Consider the following 17,392-nt stretch of genomic DNA (forward strand, 5'->3'; position numbering starts at 1 on the left):
TGCTTCCCAGATGAACACTGAGAGCTTCCTTCACACTCAAAAGGGGAGAAAGTCGAAGCCAACACAATGTGTATGAAAGTCAACATGAGACAGATGAAGACAGGCAAGAAGAGAAAAGCTTGAATAAAAGAAGATTTTCCCAAAGTGGTTGCCCTTGGATGACAGGCCCCAGGAAAGAAGTAGACATACTCAGTAACCAGCTCCCAACTGATTCTGGGAATGACTCAAATAAAAAAAAAAGATGCAAGAAAAGCTGCTCCAACAGAGTCATACTGTAGGGCTCTCGGAAGCTGATGACTGCCTTTTGGAAAGCTGTGACTGTGAATATAAGGGCAGGCATGGCTAAGGACTAGGTCCTGAGAGGCTGCTCTTCCGACAGGAAAACTCTTCACGGCTTCAGCCATTCCTCTGAATCACTACAATCACTCAAAGATAAATTCAGAGTGAAAAAAGAGTAAAACCCACGATTGATGTCCTGACACTTCTAGGTCACTCCTTCTTCGAAGGCAACAGCAGGACAGGCAGGTACTGCACCAAAGCTGGGTTTGACATCAGCAGCTCCGGCAGTGCTGGATGGCACTCTTGGAGACCGGGACTGAACAATTACTGACCTGATGCCTTAGGATGATACCAAGATCACTTGACTTTTAGGTAAAATATAAAAATAAACTCCATCAAAGAATCTCATCCATAAATGAATCTTTCCGGTTTGGAAGGACAGTGTAAACAGACACCTGCTTAATGTTGTGAAATTTCAAGACCAATTTCTCCCCTTCTGCAGACAAAAAGCCAAACAACAATCTCAGATAAGGAAAATATGTTTAATATTTAACTGTAGTAAAAGAGGGGCAGAGAGCAAAGCTTTGTGCCCAAGCTAGCAGATTTTAAAAGAGGCATATGTAGACATAGACATGTGAAATTGTCAAGAAAATTTAAAATAACTACTTCCACTATTTGATAAACTCTTTAATATAATCTTCACTTTCATGGAATTTGTCAGAAACCCAGAATGCTTTTAGTAAATTGGTAAGGTAAATACCAAACATTTTATCAAAACATGAACTTGACAGCTACATAACTTAAAGGGTACAGTGTGTTTTGTCTGTTGCACCAACTTTGAACTTTTTTTTCCACAAACAACAAAACAAACTGAAACCACAAAACTAAAACAAGTACCAATATGCTTTGGGATATATTTAAATCACTGACATTTAAGTAATCTCAACATCTTGGATTAATTAATAGTGAAGCAATTGGAGATAGAATCAAGCCCACTAACTTAGGGCTCCTGAAAAACGGCAACTTGAACACAGTAAATGTACGAACAGTGTACGCAACTGATGGCAGATAGAGGAGATGTCAACTGTTGATGTCACTACAGGACACTGTGGACTCCCCAGCACTGCATTTACAGGAGGTATTTGCATCCAGAAAAGGCACCTCCTTTAAGCCTCTCCATTGGGGTAAACGCGCACCAGTGAAAGGGACACATGATAGTTCATGTTGGCTCCCTATCACAACATGCAGCTGAACAGAAAAAGACAATTAAAAAGGGGGGGGGGCAAAACAATCCTACACACAAAATCCCCACTCGTGGCTCCTGACCTCAGCCCTAATCTTGCCACCCCCTCACAAATGTCACTCCCATCCTCCCCTTTATCTGCCCAGCACACAGGCCTGTGCTCTTCTCTGCTCACAGCCCAGATATGGCCCAAAACAGGCCCCAGCGCTCATTTTGGTATAAACAAACTACTCTGGGAGGGTCTGAGGGGAGCATGGGATCTGGAATGGGGCTTGAGGAGGCTGGAAAAAGGGTGCCATGCAGGGGGTCACCATGCTTCACTGCAAAACGCTCTTCCCACCTTGGTGCTGTCTTGGGGGAGAAAACCTCAAGAAGTACAATTAGCTTCAAACCTACTCTTCCTGGTAAAACCGGTTACAAGGAGTATTTGCATATACTGTACAGTGAACACCCCTAACAAGGAGAAAATACACCCACAAAATACTGCCCCTTTATTAAAGCTCTAAAACTATAAAAGCAGAAGCGGGAGTAAAGGGTAGGTAGCAGCAGACCACGACAGCGAGGATCAGAGCTTTGTGGGGCTCCACGGACGAAAATCACACCGAAAACCGGCCCGCGTGGGCCCGACACGACTTCCGAGGCCGCTCTCCCGCCCCGAAGGCCCGCACAGGCCGCGGCCCCCGGCTGCCCGCCCGCCGCACGGGCAGGGCGGCTCGGCCCCCTCCGCCGCGATGGAGGCCGCGGCCTCTGCTGAGGCCCGTCCGCCGCCCGCCCCTGCCGGGCCCCCTCCCTCCGTCCCTCCCTCCCGGGCCCCACTCACGGCCGCGGAGAGGCGCAGCTGGTTGGGCACCATGGTGGCGGTGCGACCCGCCCGCCCGGCGGGGGCAGCTGGCTGGGGACGCGGGCGAAGGCCGCCTCCGCCGCCCGGCCCTGCTCGCCGGCCGCGGCGCTGCTCCGCGGGCCCCTCCCGGAAACCGGGGGCAGAGGCGGAGCAGGGCCGCGCCGGGGGCTGCCTCCCTCCGCCGCTGGCGGGCGGCGCGGCGCAGGGCAGAGGGGCGCGGGGAGCCGGCGGAGCGCGGCGGGGCGCCGGCGGGCGGGGGAGGGCGAGCCGCGCCGGCAGGGGAGGGGAGGGGAAAGCCGCTCATCATGTTTAGGGGTGAGGGGAGTCTCCCTGCCCGGGAACCCGGTGCGCGGCTCCGGCTGCGGCGGTCTCCGCCTCTGGGAAGGTAGGACTCGGTCGCAGTGCTTCCCAGAGAGGCCTTAGCGAGCCCCTCTCCTCCACATCCCGCTTCGCCCCCGCACCGCCCCCGGCGCTTTCGGGGGGGGAACCCCCGCTGGAGGAGCCGAGCTGCTGGGGGGGCCGCAGCGGCTCAGCCCCGGCTGCGGGCACGGGGGGCGGCGGGGGCCGGCGGAAAGGGTCCCTCGGGGAGGGCTCGGGGCGGCGGGGGTCGCTCTGGAGGAGGCCCCTCAGGGAGGAAGGGCCGCGGGAGGCTGCGCCTCGGCGGGCGGCAGCTGCCAGGCGTCCCCGGGGCCGGGCTTCATGCAGTAGGTGTGTGCGCTGCCCCCGCCGCCGCACAGACCTCGTTCACAGCCGTATTAACGCCCCGGCAGCCTCGGCAAGGTAATAATGTAACGTTGATTTCCACGTTTTAGCGGTTTCTCTCGTTTTCAGTCGCATCTCGCAGTTAGAAGATGGACAGGCAATATGTGACCCAGTTTCTCTGTAAGGACCAGCGGCAACTGGGTGATAGAGTTTGGGAGCCTGTGGGTTGCATCAGAGAAAGGAGCTTTATAAACTAAAACTGTTTTCTCGTAAGCTAGCTGGGAAATACCAATCTTCAGCATTAAGTCATCAGATACAGCAAGCCGCTGTCAAGGAGTTGATATTGTTTCCCATCAAACATTAGGGTGCACAATGCCTGAACCAGCATTTTGATTGCCGAGGTCCGAAGTGCTTTAATCCATCACAGATATTTTCTTCTGGACTGTATCAGAGTTTCCAGCCATATTATTGATTCCTGGAGTCTTAAACCACAGATACACTTAATACAGGGAAGTTTTCAAAATTGAGATACTAGCACTGTCATTGTAATATATAAGTTGTAAAATATAAGTTGTAGCTAGTTGCTGTTATGCAGTAAAGCAATCACCAGCGTAGTTGACAGTGTACTCCTTACCTTGGCTACTGAATCTCAGTTGTGAAAGCAAAAGTATTTTTTCTCTGACCAAGTATTTGTGTTGCTCGTTATGTTCATATCACTCTGAACAGATGTGAAGGTGATGCTCAAGTGTCCCGTGGAAAGGAGCTGAGTGGCAATATGCTTACTTGAGTGTATGCAGTATTCTGCTGAAGTCCTACTGAATGTGGCCCGTTTCCTCCAAAGGGCAGAGTCTCTTGCAAAAATGGAATTATCCTAATTAATAATTTAAATATCTTAAAATAAATAATGTATACCCACGAAGCTGTAATAGCAGGCATCTTTTTGTTGTTCTTCTCTTATGGAAATGGCAGACTGCTTTAGTGTGAATGAATCCTGACATGATTCTGGAAACTGGGCCAACATATCATTGATTATGCACTTTGAAGAAAAGTGGGAAAGGTAGAGGGAAGATTTACAATTCTTGAATCTCTTGGCATTGTGCTGTGGCCACAAAAGCCTGCGTATAGAAAAAATAAAGTTTCTGGGACAGAGGAAAATTCTGCAGTGAGTCCAACTATAGCAACTGTTGTAGATGCTGAAGTTATTTCATAGACAGCTTTTCTGAGAATAGCAGCTAGCTAATTTCATCTTACTATGTTATGCTTTTATGATGTCTGACTGTATTGCTTTCAAACATCACCTGACTGCTTCTTATATGTGAGCTGCAGTAAGCTACAGCTGGGGAAGTGGATCAGAAATGGCCTCCTAAATAAACTGGAAGTTGAAACTGGATCTGTCCTTAGCCCTTGGTATATGGGTTATAGCTTGATCCTATGGGAGTATCTCCATAGTTTAAATCTAGCATCAATACGCTTTGACACCAAAAAGGACACTTCTCTCATCCAAGTCCCACAGGACTGAAAGATACAGGAAAAAGAAGAGGTGGGCATAACTCTTCGCAGGGTGGGAGGTGCTACTGTTTTAAGTTGGATTTCAATGGTTGTATAACCGAACCTTAGGAGCGCAGTTTTCCATTAGAGGTAAATCAATTTATGGGTTAGCTGCTGCTGAAGAGAGCATTCCTATTCTTGAACTGGCACTAGTGCTCGTCTGACCACTTCTGCTGAACTGCAGTATTTAATTTTCTGCCAGTCTGGCTCCTCTGACTATCCTGCTGAGGTGTCTGATGAGTAACAGTGCTGGTGTGAAAAAAGGTTGAGGATGGAGGGATGGGACAGGAGGGAAAGGGGAGGTGAGAAACAAGGGTGGCCCTTTCAGCAGCAGCTCTCTATTAGGTCAGCTTAGCAGTAATGTGAAACTATACTCTTAAATTACAGTAGCCCTGAACTTCATGGCCCACAAAGGAGACAACATCACTGCAGTTCTTACTTTACTTCTGCCGTAAATCTAGAAAGGGGCTAAGTATGAGACCTAGTGTATCCAGAAAGCTTAAGTCAGATGATTTTAAAACCTTGAAGAAGTAAATGTTTTCTCTCCCAAGTTTTCAAATCATTGACATAGTCTTTACTCAACTTTAATCACTCAGTTTTCTGATGACTCGGTGTAACAATTCCGTAGAAATTTTTGGGAAGAAGAAATGGAAATTTCTTCCCAGGGATATACAAGGTAATGGCTATGATTCTGAAATAACCCCAAGAGTTCATCAGCTTCTCTGTATTTACATTCATACTGTCTTTCTTCCAGTCACCTATGTCATCTCAGATCATATTATGTAGACCATGGAGATAGCCTCAGTATGCAAAAAAAACTAGACAAAAATTATTTGATTGAATTTGCCGCTTCTCAGTCATGCAAATTCATTAAATGGGTGGTAAAATGTTGCTGACATCAAGGGATTTATAAATACGTATTGACTCACGTCATTTGTGCTGGAGAGTAAAAGGTGCATTTTAATATCCGGGATGTGTGTTCAGGATGGACCTCTGGCCTTATCATTTGGGGGTAGCATTATGTTTACTTAAGTAACCTGTTCATTTATTTATTTAATTGCCCCATATTTTTACGGGGGGTACTTTTATCAATGTGTATGTACCAAAAGAAGGTATTAAATCATGGAGATGCAGAATTCAAGGAATCATACCTTACATACTTATTGAGCTGTTCCTAAAAACTTCCAGTATGGGAGATTTCACAGCATAAATAGCTTAATCTATTAACCTCTTAGTTATGTAGTGTTTTTTTCTTAATATCTAAGAGAAATCTCCTTTGTTGCTGCTTGAGATAATTTCTTAATGCCCTACACTAGCTGGTACAGAAAGCAAGAACTGATCATCATTTGAATAACAGATCTTTAAATCCTGGAAGACATATGCCCACAGTCTTCCCTTTTTGAAGCTAAAGAAATGTAAGTACTTCAACCTTTCCGTATAGGTTACATTTTTGAGAACGCTTGTATGTTTTATTGCTCTTCTTCAGACTTGGATTTCTCTCTATATTTCTAAGAAACACTAAGCATAGCTGTTTAGTCCTTATCAGTATTTAGCAAGGAAGAAATACCTTAACCGTAATGCAGGAGATTATTGCCTCCTAAGATCTTCTGGTAAAGTTGCTTAAACTCAAGAGCCTCTGATTTGTTTGGTCGAAATTAGTTTGGTTAGCCAATTAAAAAATTGGTCCAATTTTTAATGAAGCAAACCAGACAGCTTTGCCAGCAGGCCAGAAGAGGCAGCTACCACTGGTATGGAGAGCGCGGGCAAGGTGGTCACTGACAACCATAGCCATTATCAGAGCTGTTTGTGGAGGACATGTATGACTATATTTGGGTTTGATTTTGAGACAGTAATGTGGAACCATCAAGAATGCTAGTGAAATTGAGCTTTGTCCTGTGTAATCTTTCCTCTTTCTCCATTGAGCTAGTTATTTTTGTTGAAAAATGAGGAAATTAGACTTTCTAACATTGTTTGGTATTGGCACCTTCCTATCTTCTACATGTCTATGAAGTAAGTTGCCAAATCACTTATTTTCGTGTCTTCATAGTACGAACAGTCTCATGGCATCTGTCGTGTTCTGATTTTCATCTCCCTCTATCTGAAGTCCCCTAGTAATTTGTAGAAAAGCAAGTAGAACTAAAAATGGATGTTCACATATGCCAGTAACATCACATTCAGTAAGTGTAGTTCTTTTAGATGTACCTGTGTACAGCTTTAGAGATGCACTGTGCCTCCCAGCAGGCCCCGAACAGGGTATATACTTAAGTCAGGCAGCTGACTCCCAAGCCTAAAACTTCCTGAGAGCCAGGGAAAACCAGTGGGGCTGTGCTGAGGGTCAATGGCTCACGCTCAGCAGTTGCCATCACTGGGACTGGTCACTCCAGACTGGTCATGAAAGCCTACTGTCATTCTGTAATCATCTAGAGGTTATGTAAAGAGAGCAGGCTGTTGAAATGCATATTTATTTTGTCAAATTCAGTAAATGGTATGTTCCATGTTTTTTGTCATACAAAGAATATCAAACGTGGAGTTTAACTAGCCACTAGATGTCAATGTTGTTGTGCTAAAAGACAAATGCATTTTTATTTGTTTGGCTGATAAAGTAATTTATTAAATAAAAGCACTTCTGGATTTAAATTTTCTTCCAGTATAGTCAGTTACAAAAAATATCATAGACAAGCCTGTGCTATGTGCATTATTTTGAGAGCAGCTGTGCTGTTTTATGCTATTTTGGAGCTGCAATTACCATTTCAGTGTGTAATCATTGTTAGAAAAGTGCCTTTGAAAAAATAGCATCTGGTTGTTCATCAGTTTCCTCCCTTGTTCCAAAATCCCAGATCTTTGTATAAGTAACTGCAATCATTGTATTGCATTGTATTTGTTAATAAGATAAAATAGAGATAATAATATGATATCTAATCCTATTATAAGAGTATAGAATTTCCTAAACTCCTATTATTTGGTGGAAATTTTCCTCTTAATTATTCCTGTTTAACACCATTGGAGATCACTGTCAAATATACTGTGTAGGGACAGAATTTCTAGAACATTAAGGCTTCCAATATGAGAAACAATTTGGAAAACTTGGTTCTTTTGAAAATCTGGCGCAATTCTGTATAACTAAGGCAGAGCAGACAGATGGTGGAATTTTAGAAGGCCAGGTGAAGTAGAATTTGACCTATGGACCTTTCTTATTCCAGGCTCCTGTACTTCTAGGGTGAACAAATCACTCCAAACCTCCACAGCTACTTATTGCCTAATGCAGTGTCAGACTTTTATCTGCAGGCAGTGGTTCTGTTGGCCATCTACAGAGCACTTTGAGACCAAAGTTTGGGAATTAGTTTTATAAACACTAATCCAAAGCTCAAGAAGAGGACAGTACACATCTGAAATTCCACATTTTTCCATATTCCACTTTTTCTGCTGATAGGAAAAAAAAACCAAAGGCTTTTATTAAAAATGGAGTTGAAACTTTCAGTTGATGTGAAAATCTCCAAGAAAAATATGAAGAAATTGCTTCATTATCATGGACTGAGCTAGTTTAAGTCATGCTCAACACTTTATTTGATGGTAAGATCACTTACGCTCTTAACATGCTAATGAATCACAGATAAATGAAGACTTATAACTGTTTTAATTTCTAACACCTATTTTAGTTTTCTTGATTATGAATAGAGTTGTGTAAGAATCTTACCATAATATCTTGAAAACCGGATTGTTTCATTCATTCATTCTGTTGCAATTAAGGGAACACTCATAGCAACAACCTTGATCCTAAAATTTCTGTGAACTTCAAAAAATATCATTAAAATAACTAAGCTGCAAGCCCTTGTTAATATGTGTATTGTAAATAAAGACAGTATGACCCTATAAAGACTAACTGATTCAGTTATGGAAATAATAAAGCAGACTTGCATCAAAAATTAGTTCATGGAAGCAACCTCCCATATTATCTCTACAGTTTGGGGTTTTTTTTTGGCAAAAAGTAAAGAATTTTACCTAATAAATTCCCTAGAGATATATTATGTAGACTCCTGTCTATTGTCCTTTAATTGTCACTGCTAGTGCCATGTTTGTTTTGTGGCAGGTAATTTTGGTCTCCAGAGCTTACAGTCTGGCAGCTCTGCTGAGAACAAAGCTTACAAAAAGATTACACATGCATGTAGGCATGCACAAACAAGTATAATGACTTCAGCCTATCAAGAATTTAATTAAAAAGTAATTATCAATATGCACAAAATACTACTACTTAGTTTTATCAACCTGCATTGAAATAAATGGAATACAGAAACTAACTCCTCCAGTGTGTTCCCGTTTTCATTTGAGGAGATTTCAGAAGCACATTATGCTTAAATTCCCCAAAGTATGAACATTTTCCTAAGAGAGCAAAGAATGCTTAATCCTACTTTTATGTCCAGATCTGTTATGTTGAAAAGCAACTGATGGCATTCAAATACATAAATCCAAGAAAAAGGGAAACGTGATTTTTCCAGTTTGATATCAGAGTTATTATATGAGGGAAAAATGAAAGAAAACAATAAGCAAGAGACAAGGAAAATGTAGTACAGTGGAAATAAAAAACCCAGCCAACCAACAAACAAGCAATGTACTTCTTTTCTTTAAATTATATTGTTTCCTGCTGGATTTGTTTTGTGACAATAAAAAGAATATGTGAGCAAAATTACAGTCCATTGCACTTTTAAATCATAGTGGAAAGATATGCATTCCCTTGTTTCCTGATACGCATTTTTGTGCATAATGTCTACCATGTATATATATTCATAATAATTCACTTATGATGAGAATTGAGGCAAGGTACAAATCATTTACAGTTGAATGTATGGAATCTAAAGTCTCCTATATAAAAAGGTGGGTGACGAGTCACTATCTTGAGTCATAGAAGCAGTTAAGCACTGCTCATGTACCTTGCATAGAAAACCTGGAAAAGAAAGGTGCCTCAGAGTCTGAGTCTAAGGTATAATGTAATAGAAAAATTGGGTCTTATTCCTGCATGCATGTTCCAGAAGACACCTCTGCTTTTAGAGGTGTGTTGCTTAACCAAAAGTTGAGATCTTAATGCAGGAATCAAGAAGGTCAGTCCTGCAAACTGTACTATGCAGCTGGTCAGGCGTGTTCATCACAGTGTTTTCCACTGGTCCTAAAGCTAAGAAAATATTTCATAGCAGAGATTATTTGCAGTATACAGTGGTATAGTCAAGTGTTTGGAACTTAGAGATAGATTTTAAAAAATGAGGTGTAAGAGCATAATAGGGCATAATGATGACAGAACCAACCCTCATTCTACCTTATGATTTCAGTGGGATTACTTATGTAGTAAAGTAATACAGTAACTGCATGTAGAGGCTGATAGTATCTGGGTTGAGATGATCAACAGCTGATCATTCAGTGGAAACTGAAGGACACAGAGATATGAAGAGGCTGCTCTGAGCGGTGAAGTAGGATGAATCAGTAAAAATTCCTATTTCACCTTTTTTTTATGAACATGCTTATAGAGTACTACTGTGAGACCTCATTTAATTAATAATACCATTAGCCATTCTGCTAGAACTGACCTTTCGTTAGTAAAAGTATACTACTGATTGCCAGATTTTGGAAATAATAGGGGTTACATTTCAAATGAAATATGATTTTGTGTCATTTAATCACCAACATCATTCAGACATAAAGTACTGAAATACTATCTACCTTTCTATTGAAAGTATTGCCAGGATACTATTCGTTCCACGGTACCTAAGTGGAACGGGAAGGATAACTATCCTAAATGGGAACAATTAGTCTAACTTAGTTTCAAATATCAAGTTTGTCATGTATAAGTTATGTTACTTATAGCCAGCCACACTGAGCCATGCAATATCCACAACTTTAGCAGTAAAAATGGCAGACGCAAAAAACTGCTGAGGAAAGTATCTATAACAAGTAAAGAGATATATTCCAGCTTGTACCTTGGGGGAGATCCTGCTACTTGCTGAAACCACATTCAGTTTGCAAGTGACACGTTAAAATGTTAACAGTTACATATTTAGATGACTGCCTTTCTCAAATGGAAATAAAATACAACCACATGAAAGGTAAGGGTCAGGAAGTGAAGTGAGATTTGAGTGAAAAACCATGTCCTTTAGCATATAATGGAATTTTCTCTCAAGTTCGCATTACACTGTCCTCAAATATACAGTTCTTAAAAGATGGATTGTATTATGTAAAGTTATATTAGGATCGGTTTTAATATATTTTAATAATCTTGTTTTAGTCAATCCATGCCACTCTTTAACTGTACAACTAACTTTTATTTGAACCTCTGCCTTAACAGAGTCAGTATTTGGCAGGTTTCTATAATCTGAGTCTGTTAACTAAAGGAAAATATTCTTCTGACTACCTCATTTATCTTAGATGTGGTCATAATCCATTCACAAATTTTAAGAACTAGGAAGATTGGTATTTGGAGGTGAAACATTAAATTCAGTACCTAATACGGGACTCCTGAACCATAATCTTTCTCATACAAATGATTTTCTGTCAAGCTTCAACTTTTCATTGTAATTTTCTAAAATCACCTAATTTTGGAGAAAGTTAAAGTAGCTGAGTAAGTTTAAGGTATTCTGTATACAGAAAAAAACCTGGTTTATTACATGTTTGGGAGTTAATGTATACTGTGGAATAAAACTCCCATGTTTCTAGGTACGAGTTACTTTAATGACCAATATTTTGCCATCCACTCTTTCTTGCAACTTGCTCTTTAACTCATGTATCTTGCCTTCAAATTCAAGATCACTTGTTACCACTTGGAAGGATTTTACTACATTATGAAAGAAAAGTAAGTCTTTTTCAGACACTTTCTTATTTCCATTAATCTGATCATCATCCTGAAAGGTTGCAACCAGTGATATTCTCCTAATTTAGAAAAGTGATTTCTAAAAGCTGGAAAATATTTTAAGATGCTTTTAGTTGCAGAGTATAGAGATAACTATGTTCTAGAGACAGTCCTTATACATGTTCAAACTTGACAAAATAAAATATTTCCTGTAATTCCAAAACTTTGTCAGACAAATTTTGAAAACATAGGTTTCATAACCTTATCAAATGACACATATCTATAGCACACTTCACTGTTTTATGCAGTATATGAGTTGGAAAGTTATGTATAAGCAGTTTTTCATTTGCGCTATCCATTAAGTTGTAGACAGGGAGGTAACTTCCAAAATTAACATTAGCTTTGTCAGCATTGTCAGAGGACATGCTGCCAGAAGTTCAAAACAACAGTATGTAGTACAGTTTTTTATGTGGTTTCATTGCTGTCTTGAAGGTAATCAAATAGATGATGAATTGTCATCCTTTCAACTCTGTAGTAAGAACAACTAGCAAAGCATTTTGATGTTTCCTTACTCGGAGACATCAATGCCTGCAGAAAAATATGCCTATATAACAGAATATTAAATTGTTTTCCCAGTTAAAAAGAAGCTAATGTGCTATTAATATATGAAGGTACTGTTGTACTGTGATCTAACACTACAGTATGAAAATCAAAGCCTTAAACTTATGGTGACATCCATGATTGTATTGATTTGCAGTTCAGTGCAGTCTTAGAACAACACAAATACCCCAGCCTTGGAGCCTGAAAGTCTTTATGGAAGGGCACCACAGCCCAGGTCACAGATAATAACACAGCTGTCCGTCAGCCACATCCACGCGGATCCTCCATGTCCTCAGCAAAGAGTGATTTAGCTGTCTTCCTAACATCACCCATTCTGAATCTATAGCAACCCTCCTCTAATACGCGAAGCTATTTTTAGCATCAGGCCAGCCTTGAAAACAGCAGGTAAAGCATGAAAAGAATGAATAAGTGGTTGTGGTGCTTGCCTGTGAATAGAAGCTATATATAGATCTTGAGAGAGGGAGATCTTAATATATATTAATGTGAATATGAAGGGAGATCTGCCTCCCTGAGGGGGAGCAGAGCATTATTACTACTTCTGACCTGAGCAGTTATTGAAAAGTCATTATTTCAGATTGTTCGGTTTAGGAAAATAAATTGTTAATGGAATCGGGTATCTCTGATTCAGTCTTTATTTGCAATGAATGTATAGCGTTCATTTCCCTGAGTGAGGAGCAAATTGAACAGCAGGAGACTATTTGCAGCTCTAAGCTCTTTTCAGCCAATACTTGCTCCAAGATGTTCTCTAGGGATGTTTTTCAGGTCCCCCTTTCCAATGCCTGGGGTCCAAGATCTCGGTTTCTGTGATGTCTCTACTGCTCTCTGAGTTCCCACTCCTGGTTTCTCGTCCTTCTCTTTTTCTCTTATATATTCATCCGTTTGCTTCAAAAAATGCTTAGGAAAAAAGCCACATGTGCCTTTGTTTAATCAGTAGTGTGTGCCATTTATTTAGCTGGGGAGCTATATTGCTTCATGAAGGAGCTTATTACTTCTTACTGATGTATTATATTGAGGCTGGGAATTAGGCCCTCCAGTTTTAATGACTCTTTGCCTAAATCACAAGGGCAGCAACAGTGGAAACTTGCAGATGCCTAAAAGTGAGCGGTGTCTAAAAGAAAGTCAGCTGTCTGGAATTTGGATTGTTTTCTTAGAAAAGTGATCTATAGGAAGCATTGTAAGCTCAAAATGTGAATGTTATCATATTCAAGGTGGGGGAAAATCCTTTAGGTTCTGAGCAGTCATAACTAAAACATGTATCTCTGTTGCTACAAAAATTACAGTTAAAACTACAGCCAGTTCTTAGATAACGATGTTGTGTTGGTTTTGCTCTCCCACTGCAGAGGGAGAGAGCCAACAGCCAAAAGAGCAAATCCTTTCTTAAAGCTGTACTGAGTAAATAGCAAGTTGGCATATGAGCAAACAGATGTGATGGACTTCTTCGGCCCTCCAAAGTCTCCTCTGCAGGAAGATGTGGTTCATAAGGAAAAAGGACCAGGGAGCTCAGCTTGGTGTGGGATCTTATCTAACGGAGAATCTGTGCTGGGCTTTGTGCAGTGGCAGTGTGCCCACCGTAGGGTGGGGTGTCAGGCAGATCTAGCATTTGCTTGAGGTAAAAGGGATTAACTCTTACCAAAATAAGGTATTTTTCCAAATTTCTTCAATTGTTAAGAACAATAAAAACGTCAGTAAAATACACTTGTGGAGCGATCACCAAGGTCCCCTTAAAATGTTTCAGTGCTGATCCAAATCCCAGCTTTGTAAAGCATTTTGATTAGCAAAGATGAAACAATAATATGCGTTTGATGAGGCACATCCTTCTCATTGTGCAATTCATTATGTCAGTGGCACTCCAGCGAGGCTTTTACTTGAACTATTTCAGTGACTTCAGTGGCACTAAGATTTCTTTCATTGTGAATTATTCAGGACGTAGAAACCTTCTGTTTTCAACGAGTAAAGATTCTCTCCTCAAAAGCCTGTTATCTCTGCCATGTAACAAACAAATTTCCTATGTACATTTAAATAAATAACATTTAGTTACTTTTTTCTGCCTGCAAAATAACAAGGAAAATTAAATACAAGTTTATAAAGATTAGAATAATTCTGCAGGGAGCCAATGCCATGAAAAAAGTACAGAAGGGCAATGTAAGATAGCACAGGTCAAGGAAAGGATTTTATAACACGCAGTCTGTTTTTAATTAGCATCTTGGCAAACTGGAGGAGCTCAAACATTTTTCCATGAAGAAATGTATTACAGACTTTTCTAGCTGCCAATTAAATGGCATTTAGCTACAGTGACAGTGGTATGTTGTTTTGGGTCTGTAGAAAGCACTTGCTCATGCTAGAAAATCTGGGACATTTTGTTTCGGATACAGGGTTCTTACTGGACTGGATTTTCTATCCCTCTGTATTTTTACTGTAAGCATGAAGGATACCTCCTATGAACAACTACTAAATTAATAAATAGTGCAAGGGGCTGGCAGAGTGAATATCATAATTATCAAGTGTCTACATACACCTCTTGGGGGTCTGTCCTCCAGTTAGATGATAACTTTTAAACGATGCTAGATAAATAATAGGGCATTTTATGAGGTTCATATTTTGTCCTCTTTGGTCCAGACTGAGGTAGTTTGTCACCAGTTCTGTCCTATGGTTCATTTAATGTTTGTGAGCATTTGTAATATGAAACTGCCCCTCAAATGTGTGGCTCCCTATATGTTTTCTCTAACAGCGAAGCCAATACTCCCTGCCCACCTGTGTCCTCAGCTGCTTGTTCTGTCTCTAGCAACCCTTGTTTTGTTTTGGAAGGATTTGGGCTTGTTTAGGGTTTTATTGGGTTTTTTTCTTCTTTTACCAGATCATTTATTTAATCCAGTTTAGAGAATAGCATTAGAGACAGAGACACTGGTAGCGAGCTGTGGAAGAGGGCAGAACCAAGAGCCCGTGGACGAGCAGGGAAGAGGGAAACCATCCCATTAAGGAAAGCGTTGCACAGAACTACGTTCTCAGTATCACCACGTCAGTTTCTTCGGAAGTCATGAGACCATTTCCAATTATAAATTAACCATAGATTTTCCCAGTAGTATCATGCTTTTAATGTCTGATCAGGCTATGTAGCGAAAAAGAAGGCAAGAAAGTAACTTGCATATTTGAAGATGACTTTTCCTCCCTGAGAGGTTCCTATAGAGGGCACTTTAATCTTACGGTAGGATGCACGCTAGGTGATGAGTCTTATGTCAGTTCCACTGAAATGGATTGGCATGTTGTCTGGCTGAAAAGTGCCCCCATTTCCAACCTTGCACACACAAGATGTTGATCTTCCCAGGGTATAAATTAACTATTGGCAAATTTTCTTGAAAGCTTTCTTGAAAGAATGAGAAAGTGCAGATTTCTGCAGCAAGTGAAAACCTGGTGTTCTTTTTTACTGTTTCCTTTCTTAATACTTCCCTCTATGTTAGGTCTGGTCTGTTCCTGCTATGAACCCCGAAGCAGCACAGCTTCACACATCTTCAAACTGGGCTCTCGTTTGCTCTTGAGCTTGTATGCTTGCTCTTTTCATTTCCCCTCCATCTCTAAATATCTATTGTCGGCATTTTCAAGGCAAAACACAGACAGTAGAAACAATGCAGGAACTATTTGTTTAGGTCTGGAGAAAAGTGGGCAGTATTCAGGAGAGCAGGTAACTTTGTGCTACTGGATTGTGTGCTGCAAAGCATGCTGCTTTGTAACAAAGCTTATGAGCCTTTTAAAAACCTGAGAAAGCAACTGGTCCCACTCTGCTGGAAAACAAAGTGCAGGAGCTAGGGAAGAGCTGAGGAATCCCAGCTCTGGGATTTATACAGGCATCCAGTCTCATTCGACAGAGCAGGAATAGACAACCCCAGAGGAAACTGGGGGTCAATGTGTAACAAGATCGGTTGGATTTATGGGGCCTTTCTCATAGTGAAGGGCCAATCCAGTAGCTGAGGTTATGTCCATGTCTGACCTGAAGGACAGTTAATGGATTTTTCTGTTTGATAGTTTGTTCTGTTCTTTTTCTTTACTTATATAAGGTAAAGCTACTGAGCTGTGGTACTTACCTGCCTGCCTTGGAAGAGAGTCAGACTGGAATGAACCATCATCCCGCTGAACATGTAAACACACTTAACATTAGCCATATTGTCAATATAAGCTGTTCAAAGGTGATGGATTAGGTCCTTAAAATTTTGTGATACTGGTTTAAAAGTCATGTGATATCAAAACATAGGACATTTTGGATACTTCATATCTAGCTTCTTAGCCTTTGTCCCTCTTGGTTACACAGGAGATTGGATGAGGTGTCCGCACTAGGTCCCTCCCAGCCTGAGAGAGACTTTCAAAAATCACAAGCAGTAGAAATCCTATAGCTTTAAAGTGTCTTCTGAGGTAATTTATAATATTCTCTACTATTTAAAAACCTGCAATTGAAAAGAAAGCATCAAGAATCATAAAGATGTCGAAAGTCCTCAGTTGTAACAAGATAAAACCTAAACATCAATTAATTTTGCCTAGCTTCTCTTTGGATGAAATACATTGCACATCTGTTTTTCTTAGAGAATGACAGTTCAGGTAATGGACATCTCTCCTGGCATACTTTTTGTCATTGGTCAAATTCTGGTGTACCTAAGCCAGCGAGCAGTCCTAGAGCCGCCTGCACGCTCACCGGGATATGCTCAGTGGAGTAGGTGTTCTGCATCACCTGCAATTTTGGCCATGAGAGCTAAGACCTGACTCTCTTCAGAGGTGATCACTTCTAACTCCACGGTGAACTGTGCACTGGCTACTGGCAAGGGAAAGGGAAAGGAGACCACCCTCTGAGTTTTTCTTTCCTCTAAAGTTGGCAGCAATTAAGTAGCCATTTCCTCAGCTTTTTGACACAGGGACTGGCCTGGTTGTTCTGCTTTTAATGAAACTCTTGTGGTGTAATAAAGAAGGATATCTGTAATACAGACCTGTATAGACAGGACAGGGCAAAGTCAGAAGAACTTTCCACATAAAAGGTTCTGGGCAGCCCTGTGATTGTTCCCAAGCTGGTCTGTGCTATGAGCTGTTGTAAAGGCATTTCGAGTTTTATTATGCCTAACCTGCAGAAGGCCTCTTCCTGGCAATGGCTCTTGGTGCCAGATCCACCAGGAAGCGTAGTCTTTTCAGAACTGTTTAGAATTCACAAGACTTTGTTTTGTTTATTGAAAGTACAGCCTCAGTCTCAGCTGCTTTAGATTTGCCATGTGCTGCAGAATTTGTTACAAGGGTGGCACTGGGAGAGCGCAAACTCAGGCTCATGGGATGTTTGTAGGAGTCTTTGATCTCAAAA

General features: G+C 41.2%; 1 protein-coding gene across 2 annotated transcripts in view; it reads right to left on the reverse strand.

Annotated features, from left to right (window-relative positions):
• Positions 1–2,485, reverse strand: part of LOC309589629 (protein FRA10AC1 homolog) — a 28,307-nt gene extending 25,822 nt beyond the window's left edge. For both annotated transcript variants that reach the window (XR_014227962.1, XM_082309999.1), the window contains exon 1: positions 2,343–2,485. Coding sequence is in view for 1 of the 2 variants with exons in the window: in XM_082309999.1 (XP_082166125.1) it covers positions 2,343–2,375 (33 nt within the window). In the remaining variant the exon portion in view is untranslated. The remainder of the gene's footprint in view (positions 1–2,342) is intronic.
• Between the last annotated feature and the right edge of the window lie 14,907 nt (positions 2,486–17,392).

The sequence above is a fragment of the Platalea leucorodia genome (genome assembly GCF_965183815.1).
Source record: "Platalea leucorodia genome assembly, chromosome: 4".
Taxonomy (NCBI): Eukaryota; Metazoa; Chordata; class Aves; order Pelecaniformes; family Threskiornithidae; genus Platalea; species Platalea leucorodia.